A 19,997-nucleotide genomic window follows, 5' to 3' on the forward strand; every position below is an offset into this window, starting at 1 on the left:
GATGATATCAAATTAGAGACTCCACCCTAACTGCCCCACTGTGAACTGGCAGAGAGAATCAAGTGGGGTTTATGATGGGTGGCTAATTCAATATTGCCAGATGTAGTTGAGGCGAACATAATAGATACATTTGAGAGGAAGCTAGAGCATGAGGAAAGAAAGGAATAGAAGAATATATTGATCGGGTGGGAGGAGGTGTGTGTGTGTGTGGAGCACAAAACCAGTTGGACCAAATGTTTCTGCACTGCAATTCCAATTAAATTCTACACAATTTCACCCATTAGTAAACTAGGTTCCACTGCCTGGATAGCTGAGGTTCAATTCCCTTAAGGGCTGACTAACCCCAGCAATATTTGTAATGAATGCGCTTATATGAGTTGCCCCGTGCCTTATCCTAATATGTCTGTGAACACATGTATCTTTTAGACCTACTTGGAACGCAGATTGACATTTGAGAATCATTAAACCGCCAGTGTCAGTTTCGTGAATGCTCTGTGAGAAGACAACATTCTTCACCACATTGCACGCAGTGTATCTTTGTAGCTAATCCTTTCTGTTAAACAATGGGAATGCTGCGGCACACGCTGTATCCAGGCTCCACTCTTGTTCAGACATATTGTTCAGACATTCAGAACAAAAGCTGCTTAATAAAAAAAGGAAAACCTCACACGCTGTGATTCTGAAATGGAAACTAAGTGCCTGATGTATCACAGCATGTCAGTGTCTGAAATAAAAAGGAGTTCATAATTCTGGTGGGGCATTTGTCACAACACTGATCCTGAATAATCTACTGTGCATTGCACTATTTTCTGTTCTGATGCCAGGTAAAATACCTAAAGGTGGGGGGAGGGGGGGGGGGACGGAAACCACAGGGTTACGAGGGAACAGTAGGGAAATGGAACTAACTGGATTGCTCTTTGAGCCGGTCTGGATGTTACAGGAAGAATGGTCTCCTCCCCCTGTGAGGCTTTTTTCAATGGTTCTATTCTGTGAAAAGCTATCGCTTCAGGCATAATCTAGGCAGGCCCCAGTGTCCACTCCTGTGGGTTTATGTTATAATTCCAGTGTAAATTCTGTGCTCCTGGAGTAACACAGTTTATTAAGGCAGAAACAGGTCGCCAGGCAATGTCTCCAAACAGCAGCAAGAGCAAGGCCAAAAGGGACAGAAAATAACCTGGGACCATATGATCTGCTTGATGAGACCATCAATTCACGCAACGCGTGGTTAGAAGTGAACAGTGGTTTTAATCGTCTTACAACAGAGCCTGCCTGTGACACGGTGAACTCCAGATGAACTGCAGGCAGGCTCTCAGCATCAACCTTTATACTTCCGGTTAGGGGGAGGAGCCGTGGGTGGAGCCCAGTACAGACTCCCGTACACTCCCAGTGCACCTCCCCCTAGTGGCAGAGCAGGGCAACTGCTCGTGTGCCGAGCTTACAGAGACATAGTAATACAGTGTGAATTACGCTACTGTGATTCACCACATTCACCCCCTGTAAAAAAAAATCAAGTCCGGCGGGTGTGGTGGCTTACAGAGTGAGTCTGTCCGGTGGCCAATTTGTCCGCTGTGATCGGAGGAGCACCGGGGTTGCAGCCCCTTCTGGTGGCTGGATGAGCACCGTCGGTTGGGGTACGATGGCGGACTCCGGGGGCAATTCCGCCCAAGCTTCGTACCGTTTGGTTTGACTGGGGACTGGGGGCACTGGGAGCTAGCTGACGCGGGCGCGCGAAAAAAATGTAGCGAACTGGTAGGTGGGGGGCGAGTTGGGTGGGATGTAGTGTGAGGGGTACCTCGGCAGTGGTAGTGAGGGGGTTGGATCCTGCAGGTGCTAGGTCCCGGAGGGATACAGTGTCCTGACGGCCATCAGGGAACTCTACGAAGGCGTACTGGGGGTTCGAATGCAGTAGGAGCACTTTCTCTACGAGTGGGTCAGTTTTGTGCGCCCTGACGTGCTTCCGGAGGAGTACTGGGCCCGGTGTCTCCAACCATGCCGGGAGCAAAACCCCCGTGGTAGTGCCCCTGGAAAAAATAAAGAGCCGCTCGTGAGGGGTCTGGTTGGTGGCCGTACATAGGAGGGACCTAATAGCGTGGAGCGCGTCGGGAGGACTTCTTGCCAATGGGAGATCAGGAGATTCCTGGACCGGAGGGTCAGTAGGATGGTCTTCCAGACCGTTGCATTCTCCCTCTCCACCTGCCCGTTCCCCCTGGGGTTATAGCTGGTAGTCCTGCTCGAGGCGATGCCCTTGCCGAGCAGGTACTGACGCAGCTCATCGCTCATAAAGGACGAACCCCGGTCGCTGTGTACATAGCTGGGGAAACCAAACAGAATGAAGATACTATGCAGGGCCCTAATGACTGTGTGGGAGGTCATATCGGGGCACGGGATAGCAAAGGGAAAATGGGAGAACTCGTCTATGACGTTCAGGAAGTACACATTCCTGTAAGTCGATGGGAGTGGCCCTTTGAAATCGATAGCAAGGCGTTCAAAGGGCCTAGAAGCCTTGACCTGGTGGGCCCTGTCTGGTCTGTAGAAGTGCAGTTTGCACTCTGCGCAGATCGGGCAATACCTGGTGATGGCTTTTACCTCCTCGGTGGAGAAAGGCAGATTTCGAGCTTTAATGTAGTGGGCGAGCCGGGTGACAGAGGTCATTGTGGATGGTTCTTAAGCGGTCGCTCTGTGCCCTGGCACACGTCCCACGGGACAGGGCATCTGGGGGCTCGTTGAGCTTCCCGGGTCGATACATAATGTCGTAATTGGAGGTGGAGAGTTCGATCCTCCACCTAAGAATTTTGTCATTTTTAATTTTGCCTCTTTGCGAGTTGTCAAACATGAAGGCAACCGATCTTTGGTCGGTGATGAGGGTGAACCTTCTACCTGCGAGATAGTGCCTCCAGTGACGAATAGCCTCCATAATGGCTTGTGCTTCCTTTTTGACTGAGGAGTGTCGAAATTCCGAAGCGGAGACGGTTCGGGAGAAAAATGCGACTGGTCTTCCTACCTGATTTAGTGTGGCTGGGTGGCTGCGCGGCGCAGCTGGGGGAATCGCTGGTCGGGGGGCCATGACGGGGTCGCGCAGTCGGCCGGAAACAAGGTGAGGCTGCGAAATGAGACCTCCATAGTTGTAGCGAGTTCAACGGTATCTTCTAAATTTAGGGCCCCCTTCTCCAGCCGTCGCTGGCGCACGTAATTCGGTCTAAGGCCTGCAAGAAAGACATCGCGGACAGCAAGTTCTCTATATTCTGTAGCAGTTACAGCCTGATAATTACAGTCCCAGGATAAGGCTTTTAAGTCTCTGAGGAATTCTTCTAGCGATTCTATAGGGCGCTGGCGGCGAGTAGTAAAAACGTGGCGCGCGTAGACCTCATTGATACGCCTCACGTACATTCTATCGAGTAGGGCTAGGGCCTCTGTATATGAGCTGGTACAGTTTAGCTGAGTAGATATACGATGGCTCACCCTCGCGTGCAGTAGACTGAGTTTCTGCTCCTCCGTCATTTCTGGGGTGCTTGCTTCAGCCAGGTAGGCCTTAAAACATCGGAGCCAATGCAAAAAGATTTCTTTCGCCTCTGCATCCTGCGGGTCGAGTTCCAGTTGGTTAGGCTTGAGGGCTGATTCCATGGTCATTCCTTACTGTTTCTTAAGACGATTAAATTGATGAGAGCATCAATTCACGCGACACGTGGTTAGAAGTGAACAGTGGTTTTAATCGTCTTACAACAGAGCCTGCCTGTGACATGGTGAACTCCAGATGAACTGCAGGCAGACTCTCAGCATCAACCTTTATACTTCCGGTTAGGGGGGAGGAGCCGTGGGTGGAGCCAAGGGTGGAGCCCAGTACAAACTCCCGTACACTCCCAGTGCATCTCCCCCTAGTGGCAGAGCAGCGCAACTGCTCGTGTGCCAAGCTTACAGAGACATAGTAATACAGTGTGAATTACGCTACTGTGATTCACCACACTGCTGAATGTATTTTAACATTGCTACATGTTCTACCTACCTGATTGAACACACTGCTTTATAGGAGTGGCAGCAGCATTGATGTTGGAGGGACCTTTGTTAATTTGGCTCCTGCAGTTCAGCTCGAGGTGACAGCTCGATAAGTGGAGCAGTTTCTCTCTATTGTTCCTTATCTGAGACGCTTGTAGCAAACGCAAAGTGCAGGAACAACACGCGTACCATTGGGGACTCTGACATGGTGTTGCAACTGTAGCCAGGCAAGACATAATCTGGTTTGCAAAGACTGAAGAATGAGGGAGGAAAGGATGAAGAGAAGGAAGGAAAGAAGGAAAAGAAAGATGGCAGACAACCCGTGCACAGCAAGGTGCCACAAACAGCAATGTGACAATGAACGGATAATTTGATCTTACATTTTGATGACATAGATTGGGTGATACATATTGGCCAAGAAAAGGAGGAATTTGCTCCACAGGAAACCAGTATATCTGCTGGGTCTGTTTAGTGGGAAATCTTAGGCACTCTCCTCAGGACGTCCTAACATGTGCTCCTGATGGGCTAAGATCCACACTAGGGCACACGTTGGGAAATTGCAACTTAAGTGGTTTCAGCTTTGCATTAACAAGACTATATGGTGCAACTGGCTCAAAAGCACTTAGCCAAGCTACCCTTAGTGTTGATCTCACATTGGCTATTGGTCAGCAACATCCTTCATGTGCAAACGTCTGCTTTGACTGACAGAGGAGCAGCATTCTTTGTATCTGGTTGCTCTGATTCACCCTCAGTATTGGTGGCACAGTGGTTAGCACTGCTGCCTCACAGCCCCTAGGACCTGGATTTGATTCCGGCCTTCGGTGACTGTTGATGTGGAATTTGCACGCTCTTCCCGTGTCTATGTGGGTTTTCTCCCACAGTCCAAAGATGTGCAGGTTAGCTGGATTGGCCATGATCAATGCACGGGGTTATGGGGATGGGGTGGGGGAGTGGGCCTAGGTAGAGTGCTCTTTCAGAGGGTCAGTGCAGACTCAATGGGCTGAATGGCCTCCTTTTGCTGTAGTGATGCTATGGAACCACTGATCTTAGGCCAGTACATGGGATCATACAGAACTAAAGGAGGCTATTGGGTCCATCATGTCTGTGCCAGCTCCTTGAAAAAGGTACTTTAGTCCTATTCAAGCTCTTCTCCCAGAGCCCTTCCTTTTCAAATATTTATCTATTTCCAATAGTTACTATTGAAGCTTTTTCTGCCACCTTTCTGGGCGATTCCAGGCTGTAACAATTTGCTGCGTTAAAATATTCTCTTGACACTTCCGGTGATGGCGATGTGCTGAACAGTCGCACAAAAGGCAGCTCTACCATCAGAACTTCAATTTAGATCTTTTGAACATGCAAGTCGGACACCAAAATAACAAAACAATGTCCCCCCCCCCCCCTCACCCTAACTACCACCCACTCAAGGAAATGCCCTCAAACCAGCCTCGGAAACTGAAAAATAGTAAGAACAAAAGTCAGGAGAGGAAGATCCAGTCCTCAGATACGCAGAGCGAAGCGGAGCAGAGCATGGCGGACTGAGCGGAATCGCCAACGCAAACGGCGGCCCACCCACCGACAGCGCACTGGATGGAGCTTCTATCACGGGAGCTCCAAAAACACCGGGATTCCATGAAGGAGGACCTCATGGTGGCCATGAGGTTGGCCATAGAAATCGCACTGGCCCCCTCCTGAAAGAGGAGGGGAGACTGGAGACCCAGGAGGCAACAGTGCGGGAACTGGAGAAAGCGGCCACCGACCAGAGCGAGCGTATCGCCTCGCTCAAGGCAGAAGTTGCACGGTTGGTAACAACCCAGAGAGCCGCTCAAGGGGAAGGTGGAAGATCAGGAGACCAGGTCCCACCGCCAGAACCTCAAGATTGTTGTCTGGCTACCTAAGGGCAGAGAGGGCCGATGGGGGGGGGGGGGGGGGGGGGGGGTCACGGAATCAGAGCTGGGGAACTTGCTATTCAAGCTGGCAAAAAAAAAATTCTGATACTTGGGATTCCAAGTAGCCACAGATCCACAAATGGAACCTGTTGAGTCTGGTGGAAGAAGTAAAGAGGGATGTATGGAGGTGGGACTCACTCCCGCTCTCACTAGCGGGAAGAGTACGGACAATTAAGATAAACGTGCTGCCTAGGTTCCTTTTCCCATTCAGGTCTCTGCTGATCTTCATTCCCAAGGTCTTCTTCACCAAAGTAGGCATTTTAATCATGGTGTTTGTGTTGTTGGGGGGGAATTCTAGGATCCGCAAGAGCATCCTACGGAAGTGAGAAATATGGGGGACCTGCCCTTCCAAACCTCCTATTCTACCACTGGGCAGCTACCACAGAAAGAGTAAGGGGATGGGTCAAAAAGCCGGGAGCGGAATGGGTAAGAATGGAGAACTCCTGTACAGGGACATCTCTCCGAGCCCTGGCCAAGGTCCCACTCCCATTGTCCCCAGCCTAGGACGCCCAGTGGTGGTGACCATGCTGAGAACGTGAAATCAACTCAGGCATCACTTCTGTCTCGTCACAATATCCACCATGGTCCCCATTTGCAAGAATGATAGATTTACCCCAGGGACAATGGACGCCTCCATTAAAAGGTGGAGACAGGATGAACGAGGACTGATGGTAGGTGACCTATACATAGACGGCAGAGTAATGAGCCTGGGGCATCTGACAGAGAAGCTCCAGCTCCCAAAACGGAACAGGCTCCAATATATGCAAATAAGGAACTTTCTCCGCAAGGAGATAGCAACGTTCCCCCAGCTACCAGCAAACTCCCCACAAGCAAGACTTCTAACCTCGGGCGAGCCAGGGGACGGTAACTGCGCTGACATGTATGGATGGCTACTGGAGGAGGTAGTCAGTGCTGGACAGGACATGGGAGAAATGGGAGGAAGAGCTGGGCATGGAGGGAGGACTCTGGATCGAAGCACAGCACAGGGCAAACTCCACCTGTTCATGTGCAGGGCTGAGCCTAACGCAGTTGTAGGTAGTGCACAGGGCACACTTGGCCAGAACACACGTAAGCGGGTTCGTCCCGGAGGTGGCAGACAAATGTGAATGGTGAGAGGGGGGCCCGGCCAACTGCACCAACATGTTCTGGTCCTGTCCCAGACGTTTCGGGTACTGGACCACCTTTTTCGAGGCCATGCCCAAGGTTGTGGGGGTGAGGGTGGAGCCGAGCCCACGAGTGGCGGTCTTTGGGGTATCGGAACAGCCAGTACTCTTTATGGGGAGAGGGGCGGACGTGCTCGCCTTTGCCTCCCTGATCGCCCGCCAGAGACTCCTGCTCGGTTGGAGATCAGCAGTACCACCCAAGGCCGCAGACTGGCTGTCTGGCTTAGCGGAATTCCTTAAATTGGGAAAAACAAAATTCTCCATTCGAGGATCGGACTGAGGCTTTCACAACATGTGGAGTGATTCACCAGCCTGTTCCAAGACCTGTTTGTGACCAGCAACCAATAAGGGAGGGGGAGGACCGTGACCAAAACGGATAATGGAAGAAAAGAGGGGGGCAGGAGAAGGCCGGGGGCCGGGGTGCGGGAGACACCAACCAGGATGCAGGATTAGCATGACAGAGGAGCCAGAGAGGAGAAAAACATATGGGTGTGACCACACTAACAGGACCAAGATGCAACCAGATAGCGGCAAACATGCCCTGGTATGTTTTAATACCAGGAGGCAACATGTATAAAATTAATCCAGCACGGTTATGGTAACCAATCACCAGGGGCCCAACGTTAGGGGCTCCGTATGTGTATATATGTTACCCGTGTATGCAACACTGTTTATGTCTTTTTTGGTCTCGTATAACTATTCTGTAGATTTCTCTTTATTCTTGTGTGATATTCCTTGCAATGTTACTATAAATGCAAAACCAATAAAACTATTCCCCAAAAAAATCTCATCTCCCCTCTGTCACTTTTGTTAACAATTTGGTTATTGATCTAAAATCAATAGAAAGTTTCACTTTATTTACTCTACCAAAATCGCTCACAACTTTGAACAACTATAGTAAATCTCCCCTTAATTGTTTCTGTTTTAAGGAGAACAATCCCAGCTTTTATCGCCTCTCCGTATAACTTAAGTCCCATTTTCAATAGTTCTACAATGAAAGAATACAAAAACGATGCATTTAAAAAAAAACGATTTCTCTCCTTGGTTGCTCTGAGCGATATTCGGGAATTAAACCTTCAATTCCAGATCATTCCAGGGCCATCCTGGTGGAGGGCAACCCGACTCACTGAATTAGAAATCGCGAGCTCTTGCCCACCCATTTTCCTGATGGAAATTGGGGACAAAACATACCAACTTTGGGAGAGTTGGGGGGGGGGGGAAGCAATGCCATGCATCCCGAGGTCAACTGAAAGGTGTAAGATCCCATTTTGTGTTGGGCAATTTTCCAGGCATCTCTGGGGGTTATAGAGAGGGTTCAGGAACCCTCTGGGAATTTGGACAGCTTTGCTCAGGATTCCTTGCTGTGGATAGGGCTACTAAAATGGTTAGAAGAATTTTAAAAATATATATGTAGCTTGATTGGGAGCCAATGAGAAGCAGGACTGAACGACCAGGTGGCATCCTACACATTGGGTCTATCATTTCTGTCTGTCATGTTCAGTGATCATCGAGGGGGCTGAAGATTTTCTTTCAGGTCAAGAAACAGGAACGCCTGATTCTTTCCAGATCCCAAACCCGTGCCTGGTGGAGGGGGCGGGGTGAGGGGCAGTCACTTGGTGGGATTTTGATTGGGGCGACCCTTTAACTGATATCGAGACGGGTTCCCCGTCCAATTGAGGGTTGTGGGTGGGCTCTTGAAGCTGGAAGGCCAACCAGAGGCCTTCCAGCGAGAGAGGAGTAGCAGGCTGTAGTTATTCCAATAAGGAAGAAAAGATTCCGAGAGAGAGCCCATCCTTCGTGGTGAACTAAAAAAGGTTAAAGACAGTAATAAATTGAAAAGAAACAACATATATTTGCCAAAGGCGAGTGGCAGCTCAGAAGATTGGAAAGAACATCAAAGAATAACAAAAGGATGTATAAGGAGTGAAAAACTAGAGTACGGGGGGAAGATAGCTAGTAATATAAAGACGGATAGTAAGAGTTTCAATAGATATTTAAATCAGAAAAGTTAGCAAAGTGAGCTTTGGTCCTATAGAGAGTGCATCTGGGTAATTGATGATGGAAAGTTAGGCAATGGCAGATGAACTAAACCATTATTCTTCATACGGCTTCACTGTAGAGGGTGCCAGTAGCAGCCCAGAAATAGCTGCAAATCAGGAAATGGGAGGAATTCAGGAAAATTACAATCACCAGGGAAGTGGTATTGTGAAAATTACTGGGTCTGCGGGTTAACAAACCCCTGGGTCCAGATGGACTTCACCTTAAGGTCGTGAAAGAAGTGGCTAATGAGGTAGTTGATACATTGGCTGGAATTTTCAGCAGCAGGACCAGAAGATCCCACCGCCGGCTAATAGTTGGCCGCTTCCGCTGGCACAAAACATGCCACGGGGGCATGGAATATCCCGCCCATTGGTTTAAATTTTCCCAAATTCCCTAGATTCATGGAATGTTCCATTTGATTGGAAGATAGCAAATATTCAAAAGGGCGGGAGACAGAAAACAGGAAACTACAGGCCAGTTCGCCTAACATCTGTCACAGGAAAAATGTTAGAAGTCATTATTAAAGACATTACAGCAGGGCACTTGGAAACATTCTAGGCCATCAGGCAGAGTCAACATGGTTTTGTGAAAGGGAAACCTTATTTAACCAATTTGTTGGAGTTCTTTGAAGAAGTCATATGTGCTATGGATAGAGGGGAACCAGTGGATGAACTGTATTTAGATATCCAGAAGGCATTTGATAAGGTGCCACATCAAATGTTCTTGTGAAAATAAAGGTTCTTGGTGTAGAGGGATTGGCATAGACTGAAGATTGGCGAGCTAGCAGTAACAGATTTTGCATACATGGATCTTTTTCTGGTTGGCAGGATGTGCCACAGAGATCAGCGTTGGGGCCTCATCATTTTACAATTTATATAAATGACTTGGATGAAGGCCCTAAAGGTACAGTTGCTAAATTTGCTGAAGGACACAAAGATAGTTAGTAAATTGTGAAGAGGACATAAGGAAGCTACAAAAGATATAGATACGTTAAGTGAATCGGCAAAGATCTGGCAAACGGAGCATAAAGAGGGAAAATGTGAAATTGTCCGTTTTGGCAGGATGAATAAAAAAGCTCATTATCTAAATGGTGAGAGATTTCAGAGTTCTGAGGTGCAGAGGGATCTGGGTGTCCTAGTGCAGGAATCACAAAATGGCTACTGTACAGGTGTAGCAGGAAATTAGGAAAGTTAATAGAATGTTATTGTCTATCGTGAGGGGAATTGATTGCAAAGGAAGGGAGGTTATGCTTCAGTCATCCAGGGCATTAGTGAGATCAGATCTGGAGTACTACAGTATTTTACAGTACATTATTTAAAGATGTCAATACATTAGAAGTAGTTCAGAGAAGGTTGACTAGACTGATGCCAGGAATGAGTGGGTTGTGGTATGAGGAGAGTTTAGGATTGTATCTGCTGGATTTTAGAACAGCAAGGGGACTTGATCAAAACCTTTAAGATCTTGAGGGGTATTGGCAGGGTGGATGTGGAGAGGATGTTCCTCGTGTGGGAGAATCTTGAACATGGGGGCCACTGTTTAAAAATACAGGTTTGTTCATTTCAGACAGGGACGTGGAGAGGTTTTCTCTCTCAGAGGAATTCTCTTCCTCAAAAGGCAGTGGAAGCAGAGTCTTTGAATATTTTAAGGCAGAGCTAGACAGATTCTTGATTAACAAGGGGGTGAAAGGTCATCGGGGCTAAGGCAGGAATGTGGAGTTGAGGTTACAATCCGATAAGCCGTGATCTTATTGAATGGCACAGCAGGCTCGAGGGGCCGAGTGGCCTACTCCTGCTCCTAATTTGTATGTTCGTAAAGGCCAAGTAACAAAGTGGGCACCTTAACATGAAGGGGCTCACTCACCTAACTTTAAAAAAAATCAACTCGGGGGTGAGGGGGGGGGGAGTGGCGGGTAGGCCTGCCTGGCACTCTGCACCCTCCCCAGCCTGCTGATGGGTGCCCACTTCCAGGCATATGAATTGATCCCTGTTGGTCAATATGCCTGTGAAGGTACGAAACCTGCTGTCAGCTCACCCAAAGTATTTGAATGAGGCCAGTGGATGAATTTCGGGGTGAGGCCTGAGTTTCCTAGTCTGCATGCCATTGATTATGTACTCAAAAACTTGGCGGGATTTAACTTGATGCGGACCAGAGTCAGGAATCTTCCAATAAGTTGTGTTAAAGGACCTATGCAGTGAGCTCCTGATTTCAATCATGTTGCAGTATCAGGCTCCTTGCTGCCATTTACACCTAAGCTGTGGATGCTGCAATAAACTATTTATCAATAGAGTGCATTTCTCTTATTGAAGCACAGGAGAGGAGTGGAAGCAGCAACACATGTCTGTTCTTTTGACACCAGTCTTTTGCGTGGCGGTCCAGAAGCACATGGAAGAATAGATGTTTAGATGATCTTCGAGTGCAAATGAAGATATTTGTTGGCCTTCATGTCGTGATAGAGGTGGTACTAGACGCCGAGAAAAGCCCCATTTCATGCAGCAACAATGTGCATTTCGAGGTTCACGGAACTTTAGGATGGCTGGCCTTCCAACACGGACAGACCGACAGGCAGACAGACTGACCGATCTGCTCATAACAACCACCAGATGTCCGCAAGTGCTCAGCCAATAAAGTACTTTTTGGTTCCCTTGTCTAAGGAAAGATATACTGGCATTGGAGGCCTTTCAGAGACGTTCACTCGGTTTATCCCAGGTATGATGGGATTTTCATATGAGGAAAGGTTGAGTAGGTTGGGCCTGTACTTAATGGCGTTTAGAAGAATGGGAGGCGACCTTATTGAAACATGAATGGATTCTCAAGGAGCTTGACAGTGTAGATACTGAGAGCTTGTTTCTCCTTGTGGGGGGAGTCTCGGATCAGTGGGATAATCTCAAAGTAAGGGATCGCCCATTGAAGTTGGAGATGAGGAGGAATTTCTTCTCTCAGAGGGTAGTGAATCTATGAAATTCTTTACCGCAGAGGGCTGTAGAGGCGGGTCGCTTAGCATATTCAAGGCAGAGAAAGACAGAATTTTAATCAGTAAGGGAATCAAGGGTTATGGGAATAAGGCAGGAAAGTGGAGTTGAAGATTATATCAGGTTAATCATGATTTCATTGAATGGCACAGCAGACCTGATGGGCTGAATGGCCTACTTGTGCTTCTATGCCTTTTGGTCTTATGACTGAAGTGTAGGCACTGTTGCAATGCAGGAAACATGATAGCCAATTTGCAAACAGCAAATTCTTCCAGGCAGCAAAGTGATCATGGCTGGACAGCTTAGTTTTGTGATGTTGATTGAGGGATGAATATTGGCCAGGACACCAAGGATAATCCTGCTCATCTTTGAAATAGAGGCATGGGATCTTCTTACATCTACTTGAGCAGGCCTCAGTTTGGCGTCTCACCCAAAAGGCGGTAACAGCAATTGTGGTCAAGGCCTTGAGTGGGACTTGAACCCAGGACCTTGTGATTCAAGAGAGGAGAGTGCTGCCAGCTGTGAGACAGCTGGCAATGTCATTGCCAATCTAATGCCACTTTAACGCTGGATTATAGATTGCCGTGTGCTAGAAGCTTAGATACCTTGTAAAAAAGTATTGATAATCTGTACTGCAAGCAGATAATAGTAGAAGTGTTACTCTGTTCAGATTCTAACTATCGGACACATATCTACTTGAATAATAACTAGAATAAAATATGTGCAACAGATGGCAACTGGAGAGTTTGTGCATTTAGCAGCCAGCAAAGGCTTTAGAGGCCAGTTGTCAAATCACCCTCACGGGCAGCAGAGAAAACAGGAGAAAAATATATTGGTGGGGGAAGTAACTTATTCCTGAATAATCATTTCAAAATTCAGGACAGGTTAGCTTCACTTTGGCTCCATGTGGGTCAAAATCATGCTGTGTAATATTAGTAATGCAGGCTTCAATGGCCAAAGTAATCCCATATCAGTGTGTTAAGCTTTTGCTAACATTGTTCAGTGAGATTTAAACTCATTTAATTTTGACTGCCCCGTTACACATGGAGCTTTGCAGCTGCTTCTGTGGCAGTAACTCCCCTGTGAGAATTGTTGCCTTCATCTACCATAGGTTCAAAGGTGAAGTGGATACTTGGCCAGCATAAGACCATTGACAGATTACTTGTTTTATATTATCATTTGAATACTTTGTTTTTTTTTTTAAGTGGATCAGACAAGATGCTTATCCTTAACACAAATCTAAAGTGAAAATTCCGAGTACTTCTGATCATGGCAAATCTCTCTCCCCCACCATCTCAAAAAAAAACGGTATTGCATCATTCAGGTAAAATTAAGATGGTTTGGGTTGATGTGTTTTAAGTTTCAAGCATTCTGGAAAAGTATTTATTTCTAAATTCTGGGCATATTTGGAATTCCAGTCTCTCTCAAACACTGCCTTTAGCTCCTCGAGAACGGTGGCCTTGCTCATCGCACCCCTGTTCTGTTTGTGCTCAATGACCAGGCTCACGCCCGTGTTTTCCACAAAGTCATTCCCGACCCAGTCAGAGGTACCTGAAAAGCAACACAAGAGAAGTCTCAATTAACAACTCAATTCACCAGTCTAGTAGCAGATCTTAAAGCCGCAACGGGGGGGGGGGGGGGGGGGGGGGGGGGGGGGGGTTATATCAATCAGAATGGGGACATCCCAATGTATTGTGCGGCCAATGAAATGTTGAAGCATAGTAAAGTTGATCTTTGCCAACCCTTCAGTGGTAAGGTGCCCAATCTGAGAAAGGTGTGGAGCAGCTGCCAAACTGGAAAAGCTTGTAACAATAAGAATATTTAACTGATGGGAGGACTTATAGTCTAACTTTCCATAAGGACTGTCAGGATGCTGGTCTCAGGGCAGCACGGTGGCCTCGTGGTTAGCACAACCGCCTCACGGCGCTGAGGTCCCAGGTTCGATCCCGGCTCTGGGTCACTGTCCGTGTGGAGTTTGCACGTTCTCCCCGTGTCTGCGTGGGTTTCGCCCCCACAACCCAAAAATGTGCAGAGTAGGTGGATTGGCCACGCTAAATTGCCCCTTAATTGGAAAAAATAATTGGCTAATCTAAATTTAAAAAAAAAAAAAAAAAAAGGATGCTGGTCTCAAAAGGTGGTAGAACAAGTTAGCAAGAAAACATCCGAGGTGGGATTCTCCATCCCGCCAGCCTCGTTTTCCGGCAGCCGACAAATGGAATTTCCCATTGTGGCCATCCCACACCGTGGAGAAACCCACGGGAGTGGGTGCGCTGCTGGTGAAGCGGAGAATCCCGCCGCCCATCTATACTTAGGAGACACAGTGAATTGTTGGAGGGGGAACAATGAGCTACAAAGGCACAAAGACACCTTGACCACGTGATTTCCCCAAATTGTCCAGATTCTGCGATGATCCCAATGGGTTGGAAGTTAGCAAATACAACACCGCTGCTCAGGAAAGAAAGGAGGGAGAAAACAGGGAACTACAGACCAGTTACCCTGACATCAGAGTTTGGGAAACAGCTGGAATCAATTATGAAATAAGCGGTAACAGGCAATTTAGAAAACCATAATTTTATTAGGCAGAGCCAACACAGCTTTCTGAGAGGAACAATCATGTTTGATTAAACCATGAGACTTTTATGAGAATATAACAAGATAGATCAAGGGGAACCAATGGATGCAGTAAATCTGGATTTCCAAAAAGCATTTGATGAGGTCAAAAGGCAGATTGTTGCACAGCGTAAGGGCTAGCGCAATTGGTGGCAATATGTCAGAAAAGACAGTAGGATTGGTAAAAGGACAGAAAACAGGAAGTCAGAAGACACAACCCTTTTTTTTGGTTGGGCAGATACTGCAAAGATCAATCTGGGCCGTCAGCTATTTACAATCTATATTAAGACTCAGATGAAAGGACTGAGTGTAATATACCCAAGTTTGCCGACAATATAAAACTAGGTGGGCAGTAATTTGTGAAGAGAATACTAAGGGCTTGCATAGATAGGTCAGGTCAGTCAGTGAGCAAGAAGGTGGTGCATGGAGTATAATGTGGGGAACGGTGAGGTTAATTACTTTGCAAATGAGAATTTTAAAAACAATTTTTAAATGGTGAGAAACCATTAATGCAAGTGTTCAGAGGGATTTGGATGTGCTTGTGTGTAAAAGACAATCATTAACTTACTGGTACAGCAAGCAATGAGCCAGGGTAATGGTATGTTAGCCTTTATTGCAACGTTCTGATGAAAGATTATAGACTTGAAATATCGGATTGGACTTTACAGGACGTCATGTTCTCTGCCCCCTCAACTAAAATGTCAATCAGGAGCCCAACAATGAAAAGGCTGGCTACCCTGCAGCCATTTCATGCTGAAGGGGTGTTAATTGGCTCAGGGTATGGAGCCTGCCCCAAACCGGGGAGCAGGCCCCACCTGTGAGAGCTTCTGGCCATTCCCATTGGCCGGCAGCTCTGTAGTCCCAGCAGTGCCAGTTTCAAACGGTGACCACTGCTGGCACTCCCGAAAGAAGATGATGCTATGGAGCTGGACATCAGTTAAGGTTGTGGTATCCTTCGGGTTGGCTAGCACGGTACAACAAGGAGGGTAAGGTGATGGAGGCCAGTGGAGTGGGCTCAAGGAGTGTCATGACCTTGAGAGGGTGGGGTGCCTCCGATAGGCCAGAAGATCCCTCCTTTCTTGCCCAACAACAGCTTGCCGAGTAAAACCTGCCACCTAGCCTAGCCCCCCCCCCCCCCCACCACCACCAACTGTGGGTAAAAAAACAGCAGTGCAGAATGAGGCACTTAAATGGCCCAATAATTGGCCACTTAAGGCCCTCAATAGGCTTATAGGTGATGAATAGGTCACCCAACACCTTCACCACCCATTTAAATGGAAGACAGGTCGGTGGAAGGTGGCCACATGCTGCATTTTATGAGGCCACCTTACAACATGCTGTTGGAGGGCTATAAACTCCAGCCCACCCACTCGGTTTGCCTCAATTTCTACGGTGGAGGATACGAGTATACTCCCAATAGTAACAGGTAATGAAGAGATAATAGAAAGGGAGGAACATAGAACAATCATCATCAATAGGGAAAAAGTACTAATCAGACTACTGGGATTGAAGGCAGACAAGTCCCCAGGGCCTGATGGTCTACATCCTAGGGTCTCAGTAAAATAGCTATGGAGATAGTGGATTTACTGGTTATAATATTCCAAAATGGGCAGCATGGTGGCGCAGTGGTTAGCACTGCTGTCTCACGCGCCGAGGTCCCAAGTTCTATCCCGGCTCTGGGTCACTGTCCGTGTGGATTTTTCACATTCTCCCCGTGTCAGCGTGGGTTTCACCCCCACAACCCAGAATAGGTGGATTGGTCAGGCTAAATTGGCCCTCAATTGGAAAAAATTAATTGGGTACTCTAAATTTATTTTTAAAAATGATATTCCAAAATTCCCGAGATGCGGGAAAGATTCCAGTGGATTGGAAAATACTAATGTAAAGCCCTTATTCGACAAGGGAGGGAGGCAGTAAGTAGGAAACTATGGTCCAGTTAGTTTAACATCTGTCATTGGGAAATTGTTAGAATCCGATATTAAGATGGATGGCAAGGTGGCGCAGTGGTTAGCACTGCTGCCTACGGCGCTGAGGACCTAGTTTCAATTCCGGCCCTGGGTCACTATCTATGTGGAGTTTATACTAATAATAATCTTTATAGTCACAAGTTGGCTTACATTAACACTGTAATGAAGTTACTGTGAAAGTCCCCTAGTCGCCACATTTGGGCGCCTGTTCTGGTACACAGAGGGAGAATTCAGAATGTCCAAATTACCTAACAGCACATCTTTCGGGACTTGTGGGAGGAAACCGGAGCACCCGGTGGAAACCCACACAGATACAGGGAGAAGATGCAGAGTCCGCACTGACAATGACCCAAGCTGGGAATCGAACCTGGGACCCTGGCGCTGTGAAGCAACAGTGCTAACCACTGTGCTACCGTGCTGCCCATATTCTCCCTGCGTCTGTGTGGGTTTCACCCCCACAAGCCAAAGATGGATTGGCCATGCCCCGTAATTGCAAAAAAATTAATAAATGGGTATTCAAAACTTAAAAAAAGAATCCATTATTAAAGAAGTAAGAACAGGGCGTTTGGAAAATCAAAACACAATCCATCAGCATGGTTTTATGAAGGGTTGTCATGTTTGACTAACTTGCTAGGGTTCTTTGAAGATGTAACAAGTCAAGTGGATAATGGAGATCCTGTAGATGTAGTATATCTGACCTCGAGAAGGCATTTGATCACCGTGCTTACTGGGCAGCACGGTAACATAGTGATTAGCACAACTGCTTCACAGCTCCAGGGTCCCAGGTTCAATTCCCGGCTTGGGTCACTGTCTTTGCTGAGTCTGCACGTTCTCACTCTGTGTGCATAGGTTTCCTCCGAGTGCTCCGGTTTCCTCCCGCAGTCCAAAGATGTGCAGGTTAGGTGGATTGGCCGTGCTAAATTGCCCTTAGTGTCCAAAATTGCCCTTAGTGTTGGGTGGCGTTACTGGGTGATGGGGATAGGGTGGAGGTGTGGGCTTTCGTAGGGTGCTCTTTCAAAGAGCCGGTGCAGACTTGATGGGCTGAATGGCCTCCTTCTGCACTGTAAATTCTATGATTCTATGAATTGCCACACAAAAGGTTAATTCACAAGGTAAGATCACATAGGATTAGGGGTAATTTATTAGCTTGGATAAAAGACTAACCAACAGAAGTCAGAAAATCAGGATAAATGAGTCTTTTTCTGGTTGGCAAGGTGTAACTAGTGGGGTGTCACAGCATTCGGTCCTTGGGCCGCAACTATTTACAATATAAATCAATCACTTGGATGCAGGGTTCAAAGGTACTATTGCCAAATGTACAGATGATTCTAAAATAGGTGGGATAGTAAGTTGCAATGAGGAAATAAGAAATTTACAAATGGATATTGATACGTAAGGTGAGTGGCAAAATTTAGCAGATGGAGTTTAACGTGGATAAATGTGAGGTTATCCATTTTAGTCGGAAAAATTGAAAGGCAACTTATTAACTAAATGAAGAGAAATTTCACAGTGCAGAGGGATCTAACTAGTACAGCAGGTAATAAGGAAGGCCAATGGAATTTTGGCCTTTATAGCTAAAGGAATCGAGTATAAAGGTAGAGAAGTGTTGCTGCAACTGTACAAGGCATTGGTGAGACCCCACCTGGAGGACTGCACAGTTTTGGTCCACTTATTTGCGGAGGGGAGTAGTGGCGTTTGAGGCAGTTCAGAGGAGGTTCACTAGATTGATTCCAGAGATGAGGAGCTGGATTCTCCATCGGCGGGATCCTACGTGTCGCCGGCAGCGCATTCACTCTCATGGATTTACTGACGGCGTGGGGGTGTCCACAATGGGAACCCCCATTGGCCGGCTGCTGGGACGGAGAATCCCGCTGCTTGCAGAGGCGCCCCACACCAGAAAAGGGGTGGGGCGGGATGGAGAATCCTGCCCAAGAGATTTGTCGAATGAAGAGAGATTAATCAGTTGCAGTCTATACTCTCTAGAGTTTAGAAGAATGAGAGGAGATCTAATGGAGGTATATAAGATGATAAAGGGTATTGACAAAATAGACCTGGAGCGACTGTTTCCCCTTGTGGAGCATTCTAGAACGAGAGGTCACAGTTTTAGGATAAAGGGTAGGAGATTTAAAAGAGCGATGAGGAGAAATTACTTCTCTCAAAGGGTCGAATTTAAGGGGGAGATAGACAGATGTTTAATTAGTAATGGACTGAAAAGCTATGGAGAACGGGCAGGAAAGTGGAGTTGAGGCCGAGAGGAGATCAGCCATGATCGTACTGAATGGCGGAGTGGACTCGAGGGGCTGAATTGCCCACACCTGCTCCTAGTTCTTACATTCCTCCCTCAAACGATGCTGCCAGACCTGCTGAGCGTGTGCAGCCTATTCTGGTTTTATCTCAGATTTCCAGAAGCTGCAAAACTTTGCTTTTTTATTTCAAAGGCTCAGTTTTTATTTTTCCGGGGTGTGTCTCTGACAAGATCAGCACTTGTTGCCCATCCCCAATTGCCCTTAAACTGAGTGGCTTGCTGGGCCACTTCAGAGGGCAGTTAATCGTCAGCCACACTGCCGCAGGTCTGGAGTGGGCCAGACCGGGTAAAGATGGCAGATTTCCTTCCCCAAAAGGACAGCAGTAAACCAGGTGCAGTTTTACAACAATCGATGATAAATTCATGGCCACCATTACTTTTTTTTTAATAAACATTTTATTGACGTATTTTTTGGTTTTGCAACAACGACAAAATAAATATACATAAGTCTATAAACATAGTGCAAAAAAAAAAGCCTGCTAGCTCCCTTTCGGGTCCCATCTTTACTAACCCCCTACTCTAAACTAAACTAACCCCGCCCCCCTTCTGCAGACGATTAATTTTCTGCAAAGAAGTCGACGAATGGTTGCCACCTCTGGGCGAACCCGAACAGTGACCCTCTCAAGGCGAACTTGATTTTCTCCAAACAGAGAAAGCTAGCCATGTCCGATAGCCAGGTGATGCACTATCAATTACGACGAGACGAGAGTAGAGAGTAATCGAGGCTTTAATAAGCTGAGATGTGTGGCCTCCTGCAGCTGCTGCCGAAATGGCTGCAGCTCGGTGAGCACACACATTTATACTCTGCCTACTGGGCGGAGTCAGCAGGCAGGGATCTACCCCCGTACCTGTAGTACAGGAGCCATACCGTATTACATCTCATATGTGATATATACAACAGTGGGAACTACCACACCAGATCTCCGACTTCGGGGGCTTTGAGTCCCTCCAAGCTAATAGTATCCGTCTCTGGGCTACCAGGGATGCAAAGGCCAGAGCATCTGCCT

General features: G+C 47.3%; 1 protein-coding gene across 2 annotated transcripts in view; it reads right to left on the reverse strand.

Annotated features, from left to right (window-relative positions):
• Positions 1-19,997, reverse strand: part of pld5 (phospholipase D family member 5) — a 216,564-nt gene that overhangs the window by 57,270 nt on the left and 139,297 nt on the right. The window contains exon 10 of one of the 2 annotated variants that reach the window (XM_038815051.1): positions 7,936-13,659. The exons of the other annotated variant lie outside the window; for it this stretch is intronic. Coding sequence (XP_038670979.1) covers positions 13,439-13,659 — 221 coding nt within the window. The 3' untranslated portion in view covers positions 7,936-13,438. Of the gene's footprint in view, positions 1-7,935; positions 13,660-19,997 lie in introns of those variants that run through there. 2 annotated transcript variants of the gene reach the window in all.

This window comes from Scyliorhinus canicula, chromosome 1, assembly GCF_902713615.1.
Source record: "Scyliorhinus canicula chromosome 1, sScyCan1.1, whole genome shotgun sequence".
NCBI classification, from domain to species: domain Eukaryota; kingdom Metazoa; phylum Chordata; class Chondrichthyes; order Carcharhiniformes; family Scyliorhinidae; genus Scyliorhinus; species Scyliorhinus canicula.